The sequence below is a fragment of the Carcharhinus amblyrhynchos genome, chromosome 3 (genome assembly GCF_965287045.1).
Source record: "Carcharhinus amblyrhynchos chromosome 3, sCarAmb.v2.hapA, whole genome shotgun sequence".
NCBI classification, from domain to species: domain Eukaryota; kingdom Metazoa; phylum Chordata; class Chondrichthyes; order Carcharhiniformes; family Carcharhinidae; genus Carcharhinus; species Carcharhinus amblyrhynchos.
The window spans coordinates 127,590,481-127,617,748 of NC_137326.1; the positions used below are offsets into that span (position 1 = coordinate 127,590,481).

Sequence of the window (27,268 nt, forward strand, 5' to 3'; positions counted from 1 at the left end):
ATGTTATTGCACAGGTAATGGGCGTAGGGCAGGAATTCTCAGCCACGTTCGTACCGAGGCTGGAAATCCCCATCCGTGGTCAACGGACCATTGCCTGGACAGTTACATTTTTTTGTCCTACCCACCATGATTCCTGTGGAAGGCACGATGGGGAAAATTCCACCCACTGTGCATTCCTGTCACTGTTCAGCTTTTTAATTATGAACCTTCTGGTCAATGGAATGACCTGAATGAAGAAGCTGAAGTTGGCTGGACCTTGGACACTACCCCTGAGCTACTCCTGCTGCAATGGGGTTGGCATCTAACAACGACAGCCATCTTTGTTTGTGCTAGGTATGACGCCAATTAGTATAATGTTTATTTCCCTGACTCCCAATGACTTCAATTTTATTGGGGCTCCCTTGACACCATCCTCAGTCAAAAACTGTCTCAATTTCAAGGCCAATCGCTCTCACCTCATTTATTTTTGCTTAAATCATAGAAACCCTACAGTACAGAAAGAGGCCATTCAGTCCATCGAGTCTGCACCTACCTCAATCCCATTCAGATCCTACCCCCATATCCCGACATATTTACCCACTAATCCCTCTAAGCTACGCATTTCAGGATGCTAAGGGCAATTTTTTAGCATGCCCAATCAACCCAACCCACACATCTTTGGACTGTGGAAAGAAACTGGTGCGCACGGAGGAAACAGTGCAAATGGAACGTTGGCCTTTATCGCTAGGGGGATAGAATATAAAAGCAGGGAGGTCTTGCTGTAACTGTACAGGGCACTGGTGAGACCACAACTAGAGTACTGTGTGCAATTTTGGTCCCCTTATTTGTGTAAGGATGCATTGGCCTTGGAGGGAGTACGGAGAAGGTTCACCAGGTTGATACCGGAGATGGGGGGGTTAGATGAAGGGGAAGTACAAAGGTGGTAAGACGGAACATTCCCCTTTCCCTGAGGTTTGGTTGGACATCAGACTGAAGAGCTAAACAATTGCTACAAAAGTGAAGTGAGTCCTGGATGCATGTCCAAAACACAAGGCTTGTTTGTCACTAATCGGCAGCAAATTAACATTCTTTTGCAAAACTTTCTGTAGTCGTGCATGATCCCTTAGAGCAAGAAGCTCCAGGCTGGTGATGCATGTGAAAAGTATTTTTCCTGAGAAATGTGATAATAGGCTGTTGAGGTATAGGATGTTCACTGTGTGGATTGACAAGAATGTCAGAGTTCAGATGATCAACTGCAGGGAAGTTCCATTTCAGAAACACCCATTTCGGAAAGCAAGTTGCCAAAGACATGAGGAGACAAATTCTAGGCATGTCACTCTGTACTTGTGTATTTGCTGCAGATACCACGAAGGATAGAAACAGGGCTGACCTGCTCGAGTGTCTCATCCACTATAGGAGAACAATGAAGGCACTTTTGTTTCTAGGTTTTGTCGCCGCGGTTTCATTTGGAGCGCCTGGTTATAAGTATGCTGGGTAAGGAATGTCCCTGAATTCATTAAATTATTGCCCATAGCCCTAGCCATTCCTATCTCTGCAACCTCCTTCAGCTTACAACCCAGTGATATCTCTTTCAATTCTTGACTTATCGGCATTCCACATTTCCCTTGTTCATGGCCATGCCTTCTGCTGTTTCAGCCCTAAGGCAGCGCGGTGGCACAGTGATTAACACTGCTGCCTCACAGTGCCAGAGACCTGGATTCGATTCCCAGCCTTGGGTCACTGTCCCTGTGGAGGCTGCACAATCTCCCCGTGTCTGTGTGGGTTTCCTCTGGGTGCTTCAGTTTCCCTTGTGCTGGTTAGGTGCATTGACCATGCTAAATTTGCACTCAGCATACCCCAACAGGCGCGCAGTGTGACAACTGGGGGATTTTCACAGTAACTTTGTTGTAGCATTAATGTGAGCTGACTTGTGACATTGATAAATCAACTTTAAACCCTGAGCCTTTCAACCTCCCTCCTCTCCTAAAGGTAGCATTAAAAAATACTTTTTTAATCAAATTTTTGATCGCCAGTTTTAATGCATCCTTACGATGTGTAAATTTTTCTCCGCTTGCTCCTGTGAAGCACCTGGAGAACTTACTCGGTCATATTACAGAATCCTAGAATCCCGACAGTGCGGGGGGAGGCCATTCAGCCCATCAAGTCTGCATTGACTATGCAATGAAATATCAAACCCAGGCCTACCACCCTCCTCCCTCACCTTCTAACCCCATGCATTTATCCCACTTATCCGCCCTAACCTCTACATCGTGGGACACTAAGGGGCAATTTAGCATGGCCAGTCCATCTAACCGGCACACCCTTGGAGTGTAGGGGGAAACTGGAGCACCCATGCAGTCACGGGGAGAACATGTAAATGCCACAATGACAGTGAACCGAGGCCGGAATCAAACCTGGGACCCTGGTGCTGTGAGGCAGCATATCTGCTATATAAATGCAAGTTGTTGTTTTCAGTGTGCCGTGGGAGTGAGGGAGGTGTGCACCTTCTAAAAGTGATATATAGTTTTTGTTGACAGCGAGAAAGTTTTGCGCCTGTGGCCGGAAAATGAACAGCACCTGCAGTTTATAAGGAACATGGCCAGTTCCGTGAAGGTATGATCTCATGTTGCTAATTCGCACTCACTGCTATTTAATTTTGAGGTGACACAGTGGTTAGCACTGCTGCCTTACAGCACCAGGAACCTGGGTTTGATTCCTGCTTGGCTCACTGTCTGTGTAGAGTTTGCACGTTCTCCCCATGTCTGCGTGGGTTTCCTCTGGGCCTCCGCTTTCCTCCAAGAGTTTGAAAGACGTGCTGGGTAAGTGCATTAGCCATGCTAAATTCTCCTTCAGTGTACTGAAAAAGGCACTGGAGTGTGGTGACTAGGGGATTTTCACAGTAACTTCATTGCTACTGTTAACGTAAACCTACTTGTGACACTAATAAATAAACTTTCCAAAGATGTGTGGCTTAGGTTGATTGGCCATGATAAATTACCCCAAAGTGTCACAGAGAGCTGACACCTGTTTCAGGAATGCATGAACTAAAGAGCAGCTTTTAACTTCCCATTTAAAGAACTAATTTCGCGAATCCCGAAAGCAAGTTTAATGACTAGTTAGCTCCTTATAAATGACCACTTGAGCTCCCCGTTTCCACCCAAATCCAAAAGCACTCTCAATTAGCCAAGCAGCACTCACAGTGCAGGGGGAATAGTAGGGTAAATACATGGGATTAAGGGGATAGGACCTGGGGGGGGTGGGGGGGTTGGTTGCGGAATTGTGGTTGGTGCAGACTGTAGAGATTCTATGAAAATCTTTTAATTGCATTTGATGAAGCCATTAATTGTCTCATTGACGTGTGCGCAGGTTGATTTTTGGCAGCCGGATTCGGCCGAGTTGGTGACCACAAACAGGAGTGTGGATTTCAGGGTCGATGCTTTCTGGGCCTCGTACATACGGGCTGGACTGGAGAAGATTGAATTGAAATATCAGTTAGTTTCAGACCTTGTATTGACTTTTACCAATCAGAAACCTGAGGGGAAGGGTGAGAGGGTGAAGTTCCTGCCTTGGGTGTATACGATGACTCCGCACAAATTGGACGCCAATCAGCCCCAGTCACCTCAAATATTATTTTTTTGCTCACCTTCCTTTCAAACTAATTTGCACATTACCAAATTTACTTGTAACCCAATGAAATCTGTGGAATTCACTACCCCAAAGTGCAGTGGATGGATGCTGGGTCAATGAATAAATTTAAGGAGGAGTTAGACAGATTTTTTAATTGGTAATGGGTTGAAGGGTTATGGGGAGAAGGGAGAAAAATGGGTTTGAGTAGTATATCAGCCGTGATCGAATGGCGGAGTGGACTCGATGGGCTGCATGGCCTAATTTTGTTCCTATATCTTATGAACTACGTGTATCAGAACCTAATTTCTTATTTTACATTTGCCTTTAAACATATTTTGATGTATTCAGGTGGGGGAACCCACTGTCGTTTCATCAAAGCAGCTGAAAACCAGTTTGTCACAAAAAATAAGCATTTTTAAAGGTGTGTCTCATCCACATAGAGGTTTACAGCATGGAAACAGGCCCTTTAGCCCAACTTGTCCATGTCATCCCTTTTTTTAACAATTAATCTACTCCCAATTGCCCAAATTTGGCCCATATTCCTCTATATCCATTGTACTCATGTAACTGTCTAAATGCTTTTTAAAAGACAAAATTTTAACTCTGGCAGCTTGTTGCAGACACTCACCACCCTCTGTGAGGAAAATTTGCCCCTCTGGACCCTTTAGTATCTTTCCCCCCTCACCTTAAACCTATGCCCTCTAGTTTTAGACTCCCCTACCTTTGGGAAAAGACATTGACTGTCTAGCTGATCTATGCCCTTCATTATTTTATATACCACTATAAGGTCACCCCTAAGCCTCCTACGAGAAAAAAAATCCCAGTCTATCCAGCGTCTCTTTATAACTCAAACCATCACGACCCAGTCAGCATCCTGGTATCCATCTGTGAGTAAGTGAATTTTAAATATCTGCAAATGACTTTGAAAAGCGATAGACTATCACCTAGTGGTTACGTTGGTGTGCAATAGTCAGCTGCTTAGTAAACTCAGGAGAAAATAGCTTTCCACGTGCGGATCTTAATACCAAAAGAAAATATTGCTCAATTTTAAGAGTTTACTCGAAGGATTGCAAACAGGAGCAATGAACAGAAACATTTTGATCCGTGGCTATCACTCATTTTGTGAGCGTAGCTGGCTTGCAATGCAATGTTTTCCCAAACAGCCCAATAGATGGCGCTGGGCGCTGGGTGTAATCTTTGGGTGAATTGTGAGAGATCTGCCCTCTTTGTCTTAACCACCCAGAATGACCATGTTCACATTAATCTTACTTTGCACAGCATATTAGTTGAGAACGTGCAGACCCTGGTGGAGAAACAGTTTGACCGAAAAAAAATCAGTTCAACAGGCTACAACTATGAAAAATATCATCGGTTGGAGGAGGTAAAAACATGATTGTGTCACAAAATTAAACAGAAATGTAAGATCATTCTGAAGGTGTATAATTTGATGCTCGGCATGTAAGAGTTCCTCTGGTTAAAGGCACGGCTAACGGTAAATCCCGAGTTGTTCAAAATCCCAGAAGGAAACAACTACCCTCAACGGTGTTTGCAATTTGTATAGTGTGAGGAGAGACTTGAAATCCCCAACTCCTTTTGATGATTTTAACAAAGCAAATGTTTATTGAGAAATAGAAAAGAAATAGAATTACATTTTGATAAAACAGTGGCTTTACACAGCATCACTACTTTAAACAGTTCTAAACAATCTTGACTTAACTTCCATCAGAGCTAACTCTTCCCAATTAGTGTGACAACATCTTATCCTTTCCTTTTTGCCTATGTACTCTATGAATGGTGTGTTTCATCTGTATAGCGCGCAAGAAATAATACTTTTCACTGTGTTCCAATACATCTGAAAATACTAAATCAAATCAAAACCTTATAGATTTTGAGATCGATATAAATCCAGTAAATGTTACCACACAAGGCCTTCATGTCTCTTGGGTTTGATTCTGAAATTAACCAGCAGTTTGTTTCTCAAATCAGATTTCCTTCACACAGCTTGTTGGGAGGTATACAGCTATTCATACTGTTGGCTGAGGTGTAAAGCAACTTTCCCCATAGGTTCCAGTATTTCATAAGAACATAAGAACATAAGAAATAGGAGCAGGAGTAGGCCAACTAGCCCTTCGAGCCTGCCCCGCCATTCAATAAGATCATGGCTGATCTGTCGTGGCTCAGTTCCACATTCCCGCCCTCTCCCCATAACCCTTAATCCCCTCTCTTATCAAAAACCCATCAACCCGCGTCTTAAAAATATTTAGCGAGGTAGCCTCCACCACATCAACGGGCAGAGAATTCCAGAGATTCACCACCCTTTGAGTGAAGAAGTTCCTCCTCAATTCTGTTCTAAACCGCCCCCCCTTTATCTTGAGGCTGTGCCCCCTAGTCCTACTGTCCGTTCTGAGCGGGAAGAGTCTCTCCACCTCTATCCTATCCATCCCATTCATCATCTTATACGTCTCAATGAGATCCCCCCTCATTCTTCTAAACTCTAACGAGTACAAGCCTAATTTATTCAGCCTCTCCTCATAGCTCAACCCCCTCAACTCCGGCATCAGCCTAGTAAACCTCCTCTGCACTCCCTCCAAGGCCAAAATATCCTTGCGTAAGTACGCCGCCCAAAACTGCACACAGTACTCCAGCTGCGGCCTCACCAATGCCCTATACAGCCGCAGCAAGACCTCCCTACTTTTATATTCAATCCCCCTCGCGATGAAGGCCAGCATCCCATTCGCCTTCCTGACCACCTGCTGCACCTGCAAGCTGGGTTTTTGCGACTCATGCACAAGGACCCCGAGGTCCCTCTGCACCGTCGCCTGCTGCAGTTTTTCTCCACGTAAGTAATAATCCTTCCTACCATTATTCCTACCAAAGTGGACCACCTCGCACTTGCCAACATTAAATTCCATTTGCCATTTCCTGGCCCATTTGCCCAGCCTATCTAGATCCTTCTGTATACTCTCCCCACCCTCCGCACAATTTGCCTTTCCACCAATTTTGGTGTCATCAGCAAATTTCAACACCCTACACTCGGTTCCCTCCTCCAGATCATCTATATAAATGGTAAAAAGCTGAGGCCCCAGCACCGACCCCTGGGGCACTCCACTAGTCACCATCCGCCAATCCAAATAGCAACCATTGACCCCCACTCTCTGCCTCCTATTTGACAACCAGTCCTCTATCCACGCTAACACCCTACCACCAACTCCATGCCCCCTGACCTTCTGCAATAACCTCTTGTGAGGTACCTTGTCAAACGCCTTCTGAAAATCAAGAAAGACCACATCCACTGGCTCTCCTCTATCCACCGCCCTAGACACATCCTCATAGAACTCCAGTGAATTTGTCAGACACGACTTCCCTTTAACGAAACCGTGCTGCGTCTGCTCTATCAAGCAGTTCCCCTCAAGATGCCTCGCTATTTCCTCCTTGATGACGGATTCTAACATTTTACCTACAACAGACGTTAAACTAACAGGCCTATAATTCCCCACCTTTTGCCTGGCACCCTTCTTAAACAACAGCGTAACATTAGCCGTTTTCCAATCTTCCGGCACTTCCCCGGAATCCAGCGACGTCTGGAAAATAACCACCAAGGCATCCACTATCACCTCCACCATTTCTTTCAGGACCCTCGGATGCATTCCATCCGGTCCTGGGGACTTGTCCACAATCAGCCCCTCCAGTCTGTCGAGCAATGCCTCCCTAGTAACAGTAATGCCATCGAGACCCTCCAGTCCTACCACCTTTCCATCTCTAACATCCGGCAAATTATTCACGTCCTCCTCCGTGAAGACCGAAACAAAAAAGTTATTCAAGACCTCAGCCATATCCCCATCCCCTACCACATCCTCTAAGGGACCAACGTTCACCCTAGCCAGCCTCTACCTTTTTATATATTTATAAAAACTCTTGCTATCCTTTTTTATATTAAGCGCTAGCCCAGCTTCATAGTCTCTCCTACCCTTCTTTATCAACTTCTTTGTCAATCTCTGTTGACATTTAAACCTCTCCCAATCCTCTTCTTGCCCACTACTCTTAGCTACTCTAAACGCCTCCGCTTTTACTTTAACACTTTCCTTCACCTCCTTCGTTATCCACGGCTTATTACCTCTCCTCCAACGGTCCTTTTTGACCATCGGAATAAATTTCTGCTGAGCACCAAGAAAGATCTCCTTAAAGATCCTCCACTGCTCCTCAGCAGACCTACCTTCCAACGCGCTCCCCCAGTCCACATTCGCCAATTCTTCTCTCATCCTACCGTACTCCCCTCTGTTCAAACAAAGGACGCGTGTCCAGGAACCCACTTTCTCCTCTTCCATCTGCACCAGAAACTCCACCATACAATGATCACTCTCCCCAAGAGGATCTTCCTTATATACGGTTTTCCCTTTAATTTCTCTCTTATCTTACCTCGTTTCTTTAGCAATGCACTTTCATAACATTTACTTTCCTTCTCTTTATTTCACCTTTTAGAGTTTAAAAGAAAAGTTGACTCCCTTTATCCACCTTACCTTATCCTTTGAACCCTTGACAACAGGGGGTGGCACAATGACGCAGTGGTTAGCACTGCTGCCTCACAGTGACAGGGACCTGGGTTCGATTCCTGGCTCGGGTTATTGTCTACGCGAGTTTCCTCCACGTGCTCTGATTTCCTCCCACAGTCCGAAAGATGTGCTGGTTAAGTGCATTGGCTGTGCTAAATTCTTCCTTAGTGTACCAGATTGTGGCGACTAGGGGGTTTTCACAGTAACTTCATTGCAGTGTTAATATAAGCCTACTTATGATACTAATAAATAAACTTAAACTTTGAAAAACTATCCATGTTCTGTACCCATTGTTACTAAGTTGCTTCAGATAAACATCAATTTGCTGTGTTACTCGGCTCATTAACATTTCAGGTAAACACGATAGATTCACACGGTCACTCAATCCCTGGCCTTAATTATAATACTCGTTGTTTCCCTTAGTTGAAAATATATGAACAGAACATGGACAACAAAAAATATTCTGTTTTTTCTGGCCGGCACGGTAGCACAGTGGTTAGCACTGCTTCTTCACAGCTCTGGGGTCCTGGGTTCGATTCCTGGCTCAGGTCACTGTCTGTGTGGAATTTGCACATTCTCCTCGTGTCTGCGTGGGTTCCCTCCAAGTACTCCAGTTTCTTCCCACAGTCCAAAGATGCGTCGGTTAGGTTGATGGGCCACACTAAGAAATTGCCCCTTAGTGTCCAGGGATGCGTAGGTTAGAGGGATTAGTGGGGATAATATATGGGAGCAGGGCCTGGGTGGGATTGTGATTGGTGCAGACTTGATGGGCTGAAGGGCCTCCTTCTGCACTGTAGAGCTCTCTGATTCCAATTTCTTGGATTTCCCGGATATGTTTTCTTGGCAGCACGCTGTGTCACAATGTGACCTTGAAGGTTTTCTTTGCTTGGAGGTTATGGTGCAAATTTTGGAATGTGTTTACAATTCTGCTGGCAAACACAGGACAGAACACAAATATATATTCAAGTGTTGATAAACCATCACAGCCGGAAGAATTCCTGGGCTAGGATTGTTCTGATGTAAAATTGGCACAATGCGTACTAATGTAATACTGAGGTGGCCTGTATCCAAACTATGCAGATATTAGTCCCACTGCAGAATTCATGGGGATTGGATTTTAGGGGTTCCAGAAAGTTGGTGAAAGCAGACATTTATTAGTGGTCAAGTATCATTGAAGGAATCCTGTATGTATTTAGTAATTGTTGAGTGGGTCAATGAGATAAGGTGCCAAGTCTTTCCCTTGCAAGATTTTTCAGTGGCCCCTTGTAAATACCAGCTGAAGCTATGTTCCGTTTTAATGTTCATTTCAAAGATCATTCCGTGAAAGCAAAACAAAAGCAGAAAAATCTTCCCCCACCACCACTCCCAAACCCCGAGTCCGATGGTCTGCGATTGGGCTATTCCGGATATCCTTCCCATTCGCTCTCCTTATCCAGACGCCACAGCTAGTGAGGCCATTAGCCTGAAGAAGATGTCGCTCATGGAACTTAAGCGACTTGGAGAGCCGGGACAGGCAACTAATCCCCTCTGCTTGTCTTTCCTCAGGCCTCTAGATTCAAGCACCGCAGCCTCCATAGATATTTTCATACTGTAAATTTATATAGGATTTTGAAAATTGTATTCAATTTGAAAAATATTCTTAAAAAAGTAATAAAAGCTATCGGTTTTTTTTAAGTTTATTCATGGGACATGGGCATCGCTGTCTAGGCCAACATTTATTGCCCCTCGCTAATTGCCCCTGAGAAGGTGATGCTAAGCTGTCTTCTTGAACCGTTGCAGTCCGTGGAGGTATTGTGATGTTCCAGATGTGCTCACAAACAATTTTTCTATTGCAGATTAATCGCTGGATTGTCAAGATCACCGCTGAAAACCCGACACTAATTTCCCGCTTTAAAATTGGACGGAGCTATGAAGGTCGACGCATCTATCTCCTCCGGGTAAGGCGACTTCTACCAGATTTGTTATTGTTGTGATGGTTTCTGATGTCTGCACTTCACCCTGCTGTGACGCGCAGTAGGGGTGGCGCAGTGGAAACGTGCTGGGCCCATAAGCCAGAGGTCGACGGATCAAAACCATTCTCTTAAGACGGCACAGTGGTTAGCACTGCTGCCTCACAGTGCCAGGGACCTGGGTTTGATTCCTGGCTTGGGTCATTGTCTGCGCAGAGTCTGCACATTCTTCCCATGTCTGTGTGGGTTTCCTCCAGGTGCTCTCTCTCCTCTCATAGCCCAAAAGACATGCTGGTTAAGTGCATTAGCCACGCTAAATTCTCCCTCAGTGTACCCAAACAGGCACTAATGTGAAGACTAGGCGATTTTCACAGTAACTTTATTGCAATGTTAATGTAAGTCTACTTGTGACACTAATAAAGAAACTTCAAACATGTCAAAAGACTTGTGTTTTGCAAAATAATGATAGATTGTGTGTTTGGACCAATAAAGCAGCCTGATGGGATGATAGTACGTGTGCCAATCTCTTGTTACAGGTTGGCAGGAGAACGGGTTCGGTGAAACCTACCATCTTCTTGGACTGTGGAATCCATGCCAGGGAGTGGATCTCTCCAGCATTTTGCCAGTGGTTTGTGAGAGAGGTTAGCAAAACACTCGTGGGATTTATTTACAACACTTTCCGATAGCAGTCGAGAAACATGCCCATGCAATAAACTTCTGCTTCCACAGGCCACAAGAAACTATGGATCTAATTCAACTATGACCACGCTCCTTGATAAACTGTATTTCCTGGTTGTCCCTGTTATCAATGTGGATGGCTACGCCTATAGCTGGACTGAGGTAAGTGTCACATCTGTGGATGACCCAGAGTAATTCAGAAGACAGTCGTTAGGGGTAAAAGATTGAGGAAAAATGAAGTCAATGGTGGAAAACAAAAACTCAATCTGAAAGAGTTTTGCTACAGAAGCCAGGTTACATAAGAGCCTTCGAAATAGCACCAGGAACGGTCATGTGGTCCCTCAAGAGGATCATGGTCAATCATTGACATCAACTCCACTTTCCTTCCCTATCCACATATCCCTTAATTCTCTTAGTGTCCAAAAATCATTCTACCTCAGCTTTGACCTGAACAACTCAGCATCCACTGCCTTCCAGGGTAGGTAGATTCTAAAGGTTCACTCCCTCCCTGGTGGAGAAATCTTTCCTCCCCTCAGTAGACTAGGAGCTGCCAGATGTCCTGTCTATAAATGGGCCCTAAGCCTTTATTTGAGTAAATCAATGGAACTGGAGTACAGGTGGTTTTGTTTGGCCTACATCTTTGCTCACACAGAATGTATCAAGGCACAGCTCCCCAGCACTACAAATGTCAGTCTTCATGCCAATTTGATTCACTCCACATGATTTCAGGAAATGGCTAAAGGCACTGGATGCTGCAAAGGCTTTGGGCCCTGATAATATTCCGGCAATAGTACTGAAGACTTGTGCTCCAGAAAGAACGCCAGAAATTCAGCAGTGAGTAACTCACCTCCTGACCCGCATGTCTACCATCTACAAGGTACAGGTCAGGAGTATAATGGAATATCCTCCACTTGGCCTCCAACAACACTCAAGAAACTCAGCACCATTCGGGATAAAGCAGTCCACTTGATTCTCATCCAACCATCACCTTAAATATTCACTCCAAACACCATCGACCTCTAGTGAATAGCAACAGTGTGCAGTGTTTACAAAATGCATGGCAACAGATCACCAAGGTTCCTCTGACAGCACCTCGAACATCTACCACTTAGAAAGACAAGGGCAGCAGATGCATGTGAATGCCATCACCTTCAAGCCACTCTGATTTGGATATATGTTGCAGTTCCTTTGCTGCTGCTGGATTAAAATCCTGGAACCCCATCCCTAACAGCACAGTAGGTATACATACACCACATGGACTGCAGCAGGTTCAAGAAGGCAGCTCACCACCATCTTCTCAAGGGGCAATTACAGACGGGCAATAAATACTGGCCTAACCTGTGAAGCCCACGTCCGGTGAAAGAATTTTTTTTTTAAAAAACCCTTGCAAGGGCGATACGTTCACTGCGGTTAGGCAATGATCTCATCTCTAGGAATTGGGACAGTGGACCAGTTTCTCAGACTGATCACACCGGCAGGGTTCTCTGGTCCTGCTGTAGTGAATGAAGATTTGGCTGAGCGCCAAATTCCCCATCCTCATTTGCAGTAACACCAGTGGCTGGAAAATTCCAACCAGTGTGTCTTGCTTTACACAGAACAGAATCCTTAGACTTTTAGAGTCAAAGTCCCTGAACTGATTTGGTTATGAGTTGAGTCAGAGAGAATGGGAGAAGCATGGGCTAAGTTTTGTGCAGCCAGATTAAAATTGTTTCAAGAAGAATTAAGTTGGATCTGGGCATCATTGAAGATCAGGGATAGATGGAACATTATGTAAATGATCAACATAACGTCAGAGGATGCATTAGTCCAGGTAAAACTGCTTGAGAAAAGAGTAATGGCCTATGGCACTGCTGCCTTACAGCACTAGAGACCTGGGTTTGATTCCTGGTTTGGGTCACTGGTGTTTGCAATTTTTCCCCGTATCTGCTCTAGTTTTCTCCCAAAGTCCAAAGAAGTGCAGGTTAAGTGGATTGGCCATGATAAACTGTCCCTTAGTGTCAGGGGGATTAGCAGGGTAAATATGTGGGGTTATAGCAATAGGGTCTGAGTGTCAGTGCAGGCTCAATGGACCGAATGCTCCCTTTTGAACTGTAGGAATTTTTTGGATATGTCAGCCTCAGCTCAATCCTCTATCCATGCTAAAATATTACCCCAACTCTGTAAGCCCTTAACTTGTCTCTTAACGCTTGATGGGGTGCTTTATTGAATGCCTTTTTGAAATCCGGGTATACTACATTTACTGGTTCCCATTTATCTAGATTACTAGATGCTGGGCAAGACGACAGCTCAGTGACTATCACTGTTTGCTGTGCAGACATGTGGATTTGGGCCAGTGTCTGTGGGAGTTTGCGCATTCTCCCCGTGCTTGCGTGGGTTTTCTCCGGGTGCTCTGGTTTCCTCCCACACCCCAAAGATGTGCTAGTAGGCTGATTGGCAGTAATAAATTGTCCCTAAATTAGTTTCCCTCAATGTGGATGGCCATGAAACAATAGATAAGGGTCATGGCTGGAGGGGGGGGACTGGTGGTGTTAAAATGGCGGCGTGGGCTCGTTGGGCCGAAGGGCCTGCTTCCCTGGCTGTTTTATTCTTTGTTCTTTGTAGTACATTCTCAAAAATCTCTAATAAATGTGTAAAACAGGTCTGTATGAACATATGAAAATATGAATTAGGAAGAGGGATACGCCATTCAATCCCTTTAAACCTGCTTCACTATTTAGTAAGATCATGGCTGATCTGATTATTTCTTCAACTCTACATTCCTGCCTATTGCTGAAACCTGTTGACTCTCTTGTTAGTCCAAAATCTACCTATCTCTGCCCTACAAACATTCAATGACCATGCCTGCACTACTTTCTGGGGAAGAGTTCCAGGGACTCATAACCCTCTGAAGAGAAAGTGTCGAATTATCTCCATCTTAAATGGCTGCTGCCTTATTTTTAAACTTGTGCCCATGTTCCAGTTTCTCCCACAAGGAAGAAACATCCTTACAGCATCCACCCTGTCAAATCCCCTCGAGGTGTCGCATGTTTCAATAAGGTCACCCCCATCCCAGGCATCAATCGAATTTTGGGCGGCACAGTGACACAGAGGTTAGCACTGCTATCTCACAGCACCAGGGACCTGGGGGTTCAATTCTGGACTTGGGACACTGGGAGTTTGCACAGTGCCTGCAGTGGGTTTCTCCCGGGTGCCCCACTTTCCTTCCACACTCCAAAGATGCTGATCACAGTGGAAGCTGATCTGGGAGATTTTGTTATGGATTTGCAGCAGATGGAAAAGATTGAGTACGTGAATATTAAGGAGGAGGATGTGTTGGAACTTTTGAATTCTATCAAGGTAGATAAGTCGCCTGGACCAGATGGGATGTACCCCAGGATACTGTGGGAGGAGAGGGAAGAGATTGCAGAGCCCCTGGCGATGATCTTTGCATCGTCAATGGAGATGGGAGAGGTTCCGGAGGATTGGAGGATTGCGGATGTAGTTCCTATTTTCAAGAAAGGGAACAGAGATAGTCCGGGAAATTACCGACCGGTGAGTCTGACCTCAGTAGTTGGTAAGCTGATGAAGAGGCTTCTGAGGGACAAGATTTACGAACATTTGGAGAGGTTTGACATGATCAGGAATAGTCAGCATGGATTTGTCAAGGGCAGGTCGTGCCTTACAAGCCTAGTTGAGTTCTTCGATAATGTGACTGAACACTTTGACGAAGGAAGTGCCGTGGACGTAGTGTACATGGACTTCAGCAAGGCGTTTGATAAGGTCCCCCATGCAAGACTTCTTGAGAAGGTGAGAGGGCATGGGATCCAAGGGCCTTTGGCCTTGTGGATCAAGAACTGGCTTGCCTGCAGAAGGCAGAGAGTGGTTGTGGATGGGACTTTTTCTGAATGGAGGTCAGTCACCAGCGGAGTGCCTCAAGGATCTGTTTGGGACCCTTGTTGTTTGTCATTTTCATAAATGACCTGGATGAGGAAGTGGAGGGATGGGTAAGTAAGTTCGCTGATGACACTAAGGTCGGTGGTGTTGTGGATGGTCTGGAAGGATGGCAAAAGTTGCAGCAGGACATAGATAGGATGCAGGACTGGGCGGAGAAGTGGCAGATGGACTTCAACGCGGATAAATGTGTAGTCGTCCATTTTGGCAGAACCAACGGGATGAACGAGTACACTATCAAGGGCAGAAGTCTGAGTAGTGTTGAAGAGCAGAAGGATCTAGGGGTCCGGGTCCACAGGACTCTTAAATCGGCCTCGCAGGTGGAGGAGGTGGTCAAGAAGGCGTATAGTGTACTGGCCTTCACTAATCGAGGGATTGAGTTTAGGAGTCGGGAGGTAATGCTGCAACTTTATAAGACCCTTGTCAGGCCTCATTTAGAGTATTGTGCGCAGTTCTGGTCGCCTCACTATAGGAAAGATGTAGAAGCTATTGAGAGGGTACAGAGGAGATTTACAAGGATGGTGCCTGGACTGGGAGGCATGCCTTATGAAGTTAGGTTGAGGGAGCTGGGACTCTTTTCCCTGGAGAGACGAAGGTTGAGAGGCGACCTGATAGAAGTTTACAAAATGATGAGAGGAATAGATAGGGTGGACTCTCAGAGGCTATTTCCCCGGGTTGAAATGGTCGCTACGAGAGGACACAGATTTAAGGTGCAAGGAGGGAAGTTCAGAAGTGATGTTAGGGGTAAGTTTTTCACTCAGAGGGTGGTGAGTGAATGGAATCGGCTGCCGTCAGTGGTGGTGGAGGCGAACTCGCTGGGATCTTTTAAAAGACTTCTGGATGAGTATATGGGGTTTAATGAGATTGAGGGTTATAGATAGGTCTGTAGGTTGGTAGGTGTTGATGTGATCGGCGCAACTCATGGGCCGAAGGGCCTGTTTGTGCTGTAGTGTTCTATGTTCTATGTTCTATGCGCAGGTTAGATGATTGGCTGTTATAACTTGCCCCATTGCGGGGTAAGTGTCTGGGGTTAAAGGGAGGGGGTATGGGCATGAGAAAGATGCTCTGTTGGAGAGTCAGTATAGACTCAATGGGCCGAATGGCCTCCTTCTGCACTGTCGGGAATCTATGATTTCTCTGAATGAACCTTTTATTATTTGGCTATGTAAGGAGTTGTTCATCTGATAGGATGATAGGAGGGATCTTACACATTTATTGCTTTGCTGCGTCTGCCCACAGGATCGATTTTGGAGGAAAACACGTTCCAGGAATCCTGGCACACATTGTATAGGCACAGACCCAAACCGAAACTTTGACGCCAAATGGTGTTGTAAGTATTTCTATTTTAACAAACAACACAATGAACATTTCTATCAAATCTCTTTGAATCATGGGAGGCAATGGCCTAGTGGTATTATCGCTGGACTATTAATCCAGAAACTCCGCCAACGTGCTGGAGCCCCCGGGTTCGAATCCCGCCTCGGCAGATGGTAGGATTTGAATTCAATACAAATTATCTGGAGTTAAGAATCTACTGATGGCCGTGAAACCATTGTCGATTGTAGGAAAAATCCATCTGGTTCACTAACGTCCCTTCCTTTGGGGAAGGAAATCTGCTGTCCTGACCCAGTCTGGCTTACATGTGACTCCAGAGTCACAGCAATGTGGTTGACTCTCAACTGCCCTCGGGCAACAAGGTGTGGGCAAAATGTGCAGGTTAGGTGGATTGGCCGTGCTATATTGCTGGGGTAAATGCATAGGGTTATGGAGATAGGGCCTAAGTGGGATTGTGGTTGGTGCAGAATTGATGGGCCGAACGTCCACTGTAGAGATTCTATGATGGGCAATATTTGCTGGCCAGCCAGCGACGCCCATGTCCCACAAATGAATTTTAAAAAAGTGCCTTGAAGGAGGAAACCAATGTGGAGGGGCCTCCTAAGCCTGTCCACCAGTCTGTGCCACGTAATCTTTCATAATAAACCTGCCTTCTCCTCACTTTAAGAAGTCTCACAACACCAGGTTAAAGTCCAACAGGTTTATTTGGTAGCAAAAACCATTAGCCTTCAGAGAGCTCGCTGCCCTTCATCAGGTGAGTGGGAGATGTGTTACAAACAGGGCATATAAAGACACAAACTCAATTTACAAAATAAAGGTTGGAATGCGAGACTTTACAGGTAATCAAGTCTCAAAGGTACAGACAATGTGAGTGGAGAGAGCGTTAAGCACAGGTTAAAGAGATGTGTATTGTCTCCAGGCAGGACAGTTAGTGAGATTTTGGAAGCCCAGGCAAGTCGTGAGGGTTACAGATAGTGTGACATGAACCCAAGATCCCGGTTGAAACCGTCCTCATGTGTGTGGAACTTGGCTATCAGTCTCTGCTCAGCGACTCTGCGCTGTCGTGTGTCGTGAAGGCCGCCTTGGAGAATGCTTACCCGAAGGTCAGAGGCCAAATACCCTTCTAATAATAATGGATTCTCCTCACTTCCCGTTAATACTCCTGCTTATCAAATATCTCCCCATCTCTGATTGAAGATGTAGGAATTGTCCTAACATTAGCTGCCAGTTGTTTCAAACCTTAGAGTGTGGATGTACTTCCTAATTTCACTCCTGAATGGTGTTATTTAAGGCAATGGGGAAGGTGTTGAAAGATTTAGTGCCACGACCGTGGGTCAAACCAGATCCAGGTTCCTGACCTTGTTTCAGTTTCTTGGCTGCCCTATTTCGATTGGAAGCTTCCCCTCTTTGGGTCCTGTGAGTGCTAATACACGGCGCTGATGCTATATTTCAGCTTAAGTTGCAGTTACGGTCAGCTTACAAATTTACCCACATTCCAATAATTTATTTCAACTAAATTGTGCTTGTTAACACCAGAGACCACTCACCTGACGAAGGAACAGCGTGTTCCGAAAGCTAGTGGCGTTTACTATCAAATAAACCTGTTGGACTTGAACCTGGTGTTGTGAGACTCCTTACTGTGTTTACCCCAGTCCAAACGCCGGCATCTCCACATCATCAGCACCAGAGGGAGCCAGAGAGCCATGTGCTGAGCTGGACGGAAGCGGGAGATGTCGGTTTTGTGATGTTAATGCGACGAGAAAGGGAAAGATGCAAAAGCAAAATGTCCGATTCACCACGTGTGGCCTTGATAACCTCGCTGGGATGTCCCCTGCTCTAAGGTTAGGATCCCTACTGTGCATTCGACCCATCGAGCCTGCACCGACTCTCCAACGGAGCATCTTCCTCAGGCCCAATCCCCGTAGCCCCACATATTTACCGTGTTAACCCCCCTGGCAGAGTGTTTTCCTCAGAGCAGAGAAGGCCGACGGGGGGGACCTGATTGAGGTGTAAAAAACTGAGGGACACTCATTAGGTAGGTGGGAAAAATCTTTTCCCCTGAGTAGAGGGGTCAATAACTGGGGGCTAGAGATTTAACGTAAGGGGCAGGAGGTTTAGAGGGGATTTGAGGCAAAACTTCTTCACCCAGAGGGTGGTGGGAATCTGGGGCTCACTGCCTGAAAGGGTGGGAGGGAAGAGAACCCTCACAACATTGACTAAAATGTTTAGATGAGCTCTTGAAACACCAGAGCGTACAAGGCTACGGACCGAGTGCTGGGAAATGGGATGGGAATGGGCAGCTGGTTGATGGCCGGCGCAGACACGATGGGCCGAAGGGCCTCTTTCTGTGCTATATGACTCTATGGGCGTGATATTCCAGCTCGTCACGCCGGTGGGAATCTTCTAGTCCCTCTGTCAGCGTTTCCCAGCTCGTGTTTCCCAGCAGAGTATTTTTTTTATTCATTTGTGGGACATGGGCATCACTGGCTGGCCGCGTCCTCTCTACCTAGGCCTCTCGGTATTCTGTAAATTTCAATTAGATTCCCCTCTCATCCCTCTAAACTCTATTGAGCATAGACCCAGAGTCCTCAACCACTCCTCATGGCAAACCCTTCATTCCTGGATGATCCTTGTGAACCTGCACTGGACTCTTTCCAAGGCCAGTATATCCTTCCTTGGATAAGGGGCACAAAACTGCTCACAATACTCCAAATGGGGACTGACCAGAGCCTTATACATCCCTGCTCTTGTATTCTTGCCCTCTCAACATGAATGCTAACATTGAATTTGCCTTCCTAATTGCTGACTGAACCTGCATGTTAACCATAAGAGAGTCCTGAACCAGGATTCCCAAGTCCCTTGGTACGGGGAGGAGGCAGGAGAGTGGAGATGAGAATCATATCCCATGGCGGTGGAGAGGGGGGAGGGATTGTTCGGGGATGGGGTGGTGGGGAGTGGGATACTCCCCAGTCCACGCCTCCTTATAACCCTTGGCTGATGCCTAAAACAGATGATTTGCTCACTTATTTTTGTGGGAGCTCCCACTGGCTGCTGCGTTTCCTACCTTGCGACAGTACGTACAGTTCACAAGTTCCTCATTCGCTGTAAGTACCTTGAACGCCCTGCGTTTGTGAACGATGCTATATGGATTCAAACTCTTGCCTGTTTTACACACAGCCATTGGGGCTTCAAGGAACCCGTGTGCTGAAAATTACTGTGGATCACACGCTGAATCGGAGAAGGAAGTCAAGGCTGTTGCAAACTTCATCCGTAAATACAAAGGCATCAAGGCTTATCTCACAATCCACTCATACTCTCAGATGTGTCTCTTCCCGTACTCTTACACATACTCATTGACATCCAACGACAAAGAGCTGGTATGTGACACTTATTAATGAATTAAATTCATTCACCTTTCAGTCATGAGGGAGATTATTTTTGTAATCGTTGGCCCAATGGCACACAGCAGGTTAGCACTGCTGCCCCCCCACGCGCCAGGGACCCGGGTTCGATTCCAGCTTTGGGTCACTGTCTGTGTGGAGTTTGCACATTCTCCCCGTGTCCGCGTGGGTTTCCTCCGGGTGCTTCGGTTCCCTCTCCGAAAGTTGGGCAGATTAGGTGAATTAGACATGCTAAATGTGCAGGTTTGTGGGAATAGGGCAGGGGGGAGGGACTGGGTTCGATGCTGTTTCAGAGAATTGGTGTGGACTTGATGGGCTGAATGGTCTCCTGCAGCACTGTAGGGATCCTATAGTTCTATAGGTTTATAGGTTAAAAGGGGGAGATGTTGACAAATGGTCCAGTAATTCAGAGGCTCAGATATCACCATCCCAAAAAGATGACAGAGTGGCGGATATAACCTGCCATCTATGAGCTGTAACACCTCCAGGAGGTCCAATGTGTTACTGGAGGTGTCGCAGGCTGGGAAAGTGAACGTCATTGATGGATGTGGGAGTGGGAATCAGAGTCTGTGGTGGAGGAGTCAGTGACCTTGCTTTGTGATCATTCTCATCAGATTCAAAGCAATCTGTGGCACGGGCATCATGGTGGCACAGTGGTTAACACTGCTGCCTCACAGCTCCAGGGTTCGATTCCCAACTCGGGTCATCATCTGTGTGGAGTTTGCACATTCCCCCCGTGTCTGCATGGGTTTCCTCTGGGTGCTCTGGTTTCCTCCCACAGTAAAAAGTCTGACAACACCAGGCTTAAGTCCAATCGATTGGACTTAAACCTGGTGTTGTCAGACTTTTTACTGTGTTTACCCCAGTCCAAGGCCGGCACCTCCACATCATTCCTCCCACAGTCCAAAGATGTGCAGGTTAGGTGCGTTGGCCATGCTAAATTGCCCCTTAGTGTTCCTGGGATGCGTAGGTTAGAGGGATTAGCGGGGTAAATAGGTGGGATTACAAGGATAGGGCCTGGGTGGGATTGCTTTCAGTGTAGGCACGGTGGGCTGAATGGCCTCCTTCTACACCGTAGGGATTTTATGATTTCAACGTGCTGTCACTTCAACAATATGCACAACACTGTGCAATTCTCTTTAACAGAAGGTGCGAGCACCCAGGGATGATCATACAGACTTCAACATGAAGTCATAGGGCGAGATTTTCCAGCCTAGCTCACCCAAGACCAGATATTCCTGCCTGAGGTTTATGGCCCTTTACACGGTCCACGTGGACATTCTACCCATCGAATTTTACAGTGCAGAAAGAGGCCCTTCAGCCTCAAGTAGATAAGGTTGTTAAGAAGGCATACAGTGTCTTGGCGTTTATTGGTAGGGGGATTGAATTTAGGAGTCATAGCGTTATGTTGCAACTGTACACAACTCTGGTGCGGCCACACTTGGAGTATTGTGTGCAGTTCTGGTCCCCACATTACAGGAAGGATGTGGAGGCTTTGGAGAGGGTGCAGAGGAGGTTTACCAGGATGTTGCCTGGTATGGAGGGGAGATCCTATGAGGAGAGGCTGAGGGATTTGGGGTTGTTTTCGCTGGAAAGAAGGCGGCTAAGAGGGGATCTTATTGAAACATATAAGATGATTAGAGGTTTAGATAGGGTGGATAGTGATAGCCTTTTTCCTCTGATGGAAATATCTAGCACGAGGGGGCATGGCTTTAAACTAAGGGGGGGTAGTTATAGGACAGATGTCAGGGGTAGGTTCTTTACCCAGAGGGTGGTGAGGGATTGGAATGCCCTGCCTGCTGCAGTTGTAAATGCGCCTAGTTTGGGGGCGTTTAAGAGGTCTGTGGACAGGTTTATGGACGAAAAGGGATTGGTTTAGGTTAGTGGGTCATTGTTGTTGTTTTTTTTTTAACTGGTCGGCGCAACATCGTGGGCCGAAGGGCCTGTTCTGCGCTGTAATGTTCTATGTTCTATGTTCTATGTTCATGTTTGCACCGGCCATCAGGCACCTTCCTATTACCATTCCATTTTCCAGCATTTGGTCCATAGCCTTGTACACTGCGGCATTTCGGTAAGTATCTAAATGCTTCTTAAATGTTGTGAGTGTTCCCGCCTCTAACACCCTTTCAGGCAGTGAGTTCCAGATTCTCAACACCTTCTGGGTGAAAAGATTTCTCCTCAAATTCCCATCTAAATTTTCTGCCCCTTATCTTAAATCCCTGCCCCCTGATTGTCGACCCCTCCACTCAGGGGAAAAGATTTTTCCTGTCAACCCTATCTCTGCCCCTCATAATTTTCAATCAGGTCCCCCCCTTGGCCTTCTCTGCTCTGAGGAAAACACTCTGCCAGGGGGATTAGCACGGTAAATATGTGGGGCTACAGGCATAGGGCCTGAGGAACATGCTCCGTTGGAGAGTCGGTACAGGCTCGATGGGTCGAATGGCCTTCTTCTGCACTGTAGGGATTCTAACCTTAAAGCAGGGGACATTCCCAGCGAGGTTGTCAAGGCCACACGTGGTGAATCGGACATTTTGCTTTCGCACCTTCCCCTCTCTCTCTCGTCGCATTAACATCACAAGACCGACATCTCCCGCTCCCGTCCAGCTCAGCACTTGGCTGCCTGGCTCCCTCTGGTGCTGATGATGTGGAGATGCCGGCGTTTGGACTGGGGTAAACACAGTGAGATCTCTGACAACACCAGGTTCAAGTCCAGCCGCGAGTTGGACTCACTTGTGAGTTTACTATCAAATAAATTGGTTGGACTTAAGCCTGGTGTTGTCAGGCTTCTTACTGTGTTTACCCCAGTCCAACGCCGGCATCTCCACATCATCCCTCTGGTGTTAACAAGCGCAATTTGGTTGAAATAAATTGTTGGAATGTGGGTGAATTTGGATGTTGCCCGTGACTGCAACTTACGCTGAAATATAGCATCAGCGCCGTGTATTAGCACTCACAGGACCCAATAGAGGGGGAGCTTCCAATCAAAATAGGGCAGCCAGGAAACAAACAGAAATGAAACAAGGTGGGGAAGGCATGGAGCTGGTTCGATCGATAACCGTGGCACTAAATCTTCCAGCCCTTTCCCAGTCAGGAAGTATCTTTTTTTATCTTCAAAATTAAATAAAAAGTGTAATTTTCAGCTCCTTACCATGAATGATTTTTACACCTTGCACTGTCTCCATCACATAACTAGTGAGGATCTGTGAAACGGGATGATGGTGGCCTCCCTAACAGCACTGTGGATGTACCTACACCACGTGGATTTCAGCGGCTCAAGAAGTTGCTTCCTTCTCAAGGCCAGAACGTCATTTGATTTCAGAAAGAAATTCATTCTTGGGGCTAAAGGGACGAAGGGATATGTGCGGGGGGAAGGGCGGAGGTCAGGGTATTGAATTCGATGATCACAATGAGCAGCGGAGCAAGCTTGAAGGGCCGAATGGCCTCTTCCTGCTTCTAGTTTCCATGTGGGTTGGGCAACAAATGCTGGTCTAGCCCGAAATGCCAACATCCTGTGGAAGAACAAATTTTTTTAAATGATTTATCCCTCTCCAGGTTTTATCCCGAAGGGTTTGATTTTATAGCAGCCCCACTAGGTGTATTTTTAGTCACGTACAACACAAGAAGTGCCAGCCCACCATTTTCCCATCCACTCTCGAGCTGTGCCCCCACGATGATGATGAAAGGTGGTCGGGTGCCAAAATCGGCCAACTGTCCCCCATTATTAAATGAACAATCAATAGTCAGTTGAGCTTGTTACCAGATACCGTACTACAGTCGGTGTGGGCAGGCAGTCAGGAGCGAGCACTTTATTCTTTGAGCCCTAGTTGGGGAAAGGTAGGTAGACATACGACACATTGTTCATTGGAGTTGGCCTGTGCACGTCAGGGACAGCCCTCCCCGCAAGATTTTACACCCCCCTCCCACTCCTCACCACCTTGCCCCCCCCCTCAACTTTGGTTCTTCCCACCTGGCCTTTGAATTCCACCACACTCCTCCAAATATCCTTGTTTCCCCTTCAGGGCAGCCCAATCCCACCAAGCCTACACAAACCTGATTTACCAGGCCCTGGTGTGCATCTTCTGTTCCTCGTAGGCCCAGCGGTGCCCATGACCAATCACACTGGCTGGTAGCTCTCGAGGGGGGGAACATTCTCCCACTCAGCTGTGGAAATCCCACCTGTGATACAACCAGGAAGAACACTTCCTATGGTGCATCTGTAAACGTTGGTGCGAGTTGTCGCCAACATGCCAAATTTCTTTAGTCTTCTGAGAAAATAGATGCATTGGTGGGCTTTCTTAACTATAAGGTTGGCATGGGGGGGGGGGGGTGTGGGGGGAGACCAGGACAGGTTGTTGGTGATCTGGACACCCAAAACCTTGAAGTTCTCGACTATTTCTCCTTTGTCCCCATTGATGTAGACAGGGTCATGTCCCCCACTACGCTTCCTGAAGTCAATGACAATCTCCTTTGTTTTGTTGGCATTGAGGGAGAGATTATTGTTGTCACACCAATTCACCAGATTCTCTTTCCTGTACTCCGTCTCATCATTGTTTGAGATTTGATTTGACCCACTATGGTGGTGTCATCAGCAAACTTGGAAATCGCGTGGGAGCGGAATTTGGCCACACAGCCTTAGATGTATAAGGAGTAAAGTGAGAGGCTGAGGACACGGTAGCACAGTGGTTAGCACTGCTGCTTCACAGCTCCAGGGTCCTGGGTTTGATTCCCGGCTCGGGTCACTGTCTGTGTGGAGTTTGTACATTCCCCTCATATCTGCGTGGGTTTCCTCTAGGTACCCCAGTTTCCTCCCACAGTCCAAAGATGTGCGGGTTAGGCCATGCTACGAAATTTCCCCTTAGTGTCCCGGGATGCATAGGTAAGAGGGATTAGTGGGTATAATATGTAGGGATATGGGGGTAGGGCCTGGGTGGGATTGTGTTCGGTGCAGACTCGATGGGCCGAAGGGCCTCTTTCTGCACTGTAGGGGTCTATGAAGCACCTCATAATGATGGTGTCAGAGCAATCAGACGTCTAACTGCAAGGGAATATTTAACAGCACCCACATCTTTCCTTGGGGATTGTGTGCTATTTTGAACATCTCCTCCAATACTGTCATCAGGAGAGGTTAGGCTTTGGCGTGAACTCCCTCCCCACATAACCACCACACCCTCCCCCACCAACACCCACCTCCCCATGACATCTCAACATATTGAATCTCGGGATTCAATAACAAAAAGTAAAACTCAGAGCTATAAACATTAAATCGTCATTAATTAACCCGATAGGGAATTGAGTAGAAAGTTCTTTCCCCCAGGAGCGGGTAGAAGGCGGTACCCGCTGCCACGGGAGGTAAACAGCGAAGATGTATGTGAGGGGAAAGCTGGATAAACACATGAGAAAGAAAGACACAGAATGATTTGGGTTGATCGAGTCAAATGAAAAGGGATTGGAGGATTGAGCTGTCTATTCCTATGTCACAACTTACCCCCGTATTGGCGACGGAGAATTGAAATGCAACAAGACTTTCCGTATCCTACTTTACTAATAATTCCATCGTTGTCCTGTGATTCTCTTTCAGGCTGCCCTGGCTCGCAATGCAGTTGAAGCCTTGCGTCGTCTTCATGGAACTAAATATGAATATGGTCCTGCATCAATCATTCTATGTAAGCATTGTGGAACATAGGAACAGAAAGAGGCTTCTTGAAGTCCATTCTATCATACAGTGCAACCATGGCTGACCCGTGATGTAACCCCATTCACCCAACTTTGTCCCATATCCCCATACACCTTTGGTCAATTGAAATCTATCGGCCTCAGATTTAAAAGTAATGACTAGATCAGTATCAATTGCTGTCTGTGTAAGAGAATTATAAATTTCTACCACTCTTTGTTCATAGAAATGTTTCTCCATTTCCTAGAAAGTCAGGCGTTAACTTTTAGGCTTTGTCTGCTTGTCTTAGGTTCCCCAACCATCAGAAAAGGTTCCTTTCCGTCTGTGTTTATCAGTTCCCATTAGATTCATAGAACCCTACAGTGCAGAAAGAGGCCCTTCAGCCCATCGAGTCTGCACCGAACACAATCCCCCCCAGGACCCCATATCCCAATATATTATCCCCACTAATCCCTCTAACCTACGCTTCCCTAGACCCTAAGGGGCAATTTCTTAGCATGGCCAATCAACCTAACTCCCACATCTTTGGACTGTGGGAGGAAACTGGAGTACCCGGAGGAAAGCCAAAGATTAATATCTTTAAAAATGTGTTCACATTACCCCTCAACCTTCCAAATTCTGGGAAATTCATAGAATCAATTTAGGGTCAATTTAGCCCTGCCAATCCACACATCTTTGTACTGAGTAGGAAACTGGAGCACCCGCAGCAAACCCATGTAGCAGTGCTAACCACTGTGCCACTGAGTCTATACCACCACAATCCGACCAGGCTCTATTCCCATAACCCCACATGTTTATCCTGCTAATCTCCTGACACTAAGGGGTCAATTGAGCCTGGCCAATCCACCTAACCTGCATGTCTTTGGACTGTGGGAGGAAACCGGAGCATCCGGAGGGAACTCACCCAGACACGGAGAGACCATGCAGACTCCGCAGAGTCAGTGACCCGAGGCCGGAATCAAACCCGTGTCCCTGGCGCTGTGAGGCAGCAGTGCTGACCACTGTGCCACCTCACTAGCCCTGATTTCGGGAGGAGAAAGTTAACCATGCCTTTTTTTTCTGAAACGTATGAACTGGGAGCCATTTGGCCCCTCGAGCCTGCTCTGCCACTCAATAGCATTATGGCTGATCTGCTTATAACTTCAACCCCAGATTGTGCTAAGTAGAAGTGACGATTAAAGTCAGAATTTGCTTTGCCTCACAATCATTCGATGAATAACAGATCAGAGTTTCTTAAAACCATACTGGAAAACCCAGGCCTTTCCATATATTAGTACTGAATGTTGCGTTTCCCAATTTTCAAATGCTATTCTTTGTTATTATACCTAGATCCGGCTGCTGGAAGTTCAGATGACTGGACCTATGATCTGGGCATTAAGTATTCCTTCACCTTTGAACTGCGAGACACCGGCAGATACGGCTTTGTGTTGCCTGAGTCCCAAATCAGGCCAACATGTGAAGAAACCATGCTGGCCATTAACTACATTGCCACCTACGTTCTTAACCATCCGTATTAACCCACAGGCTGTAAAGAAAGCGTTTGTTGGTTACCAGGAAATGTATGCAGACGGAATTTATTGTTTAGGATTTACAGTATGCATGGAGGGTGGAGAGTTAAGGTATTACCAACATAACTGGTCAATCTCCCAAGATGCTGTATATCAGATAATGTGGTCTCTCATTCATCTGCCTCTTCATCTCTTTCTATCTCCCCTCATCCTTTTGTCTTTCTTTCTCTCCTCTGTCCATAGACGGAGAAAGATAGATCAAAATTCTTTCAGCATTCTGGTTTGATGGCTTTTTTCAATTTGAATTTGAATTTGAATCAAATTTGCATTTCCTCTTTCTGCTTCTTCTCTCTGTTAGAACATAGACTTAGAACGTAGAACTCTACAGTGCAGAAAGAGGCTCTTCAGCCCATCGAGTTTGCACCGAACACAATTCCACCCAGGTCTTACCTCCATATCCCTACACATTATACCCACTAATCCCTCTAACCTACACATCCCTGGACACCAAGGGGCAATTTCTTAGCATGGCCAATCAACCTAACCTGCACATCTTTGGACTTTGAATAGAAACATCTCTGTTCTCCTCTGCTCTGTCTATGCCTTTCTCTTTCGTTCTTTCCATTAATAAATCATATAG

General features: G+C 46.3%; 1 protein-coding gene across 1 annotated transcript; it reads left to right on the top strand.

Moving 5' to 3' along the window:
- On the top strand, positions 1-26,755 carry LOC145341263 (carboxypeptidase B-like). Its single transcript, XM_080186189.1, has 11 exons — positions 1-14; positions 2,517-2,592; positions 3,346-3,470; positions 4,885-4,987; positions 9,992-10,093; positions 10,642-10,746; positions 10,835-10,945; positions 15,953-16,043; positions 19,226-19,425; positions 25,028-25,112; positions 26,450-26,755. The coding sequence occupies exons 1-11, from the start codon at positions 1-3 to the stop codon at positions 26,635-26,637; spliced, it is 1,200 nt and encodes a 399-aa protein (XP_080042315.1). The 3' UTR covers positions 26,638-26,755.
- The last annotated feature ends 513 nt before the right edge of the window (positions 26,756-27,268 follow it).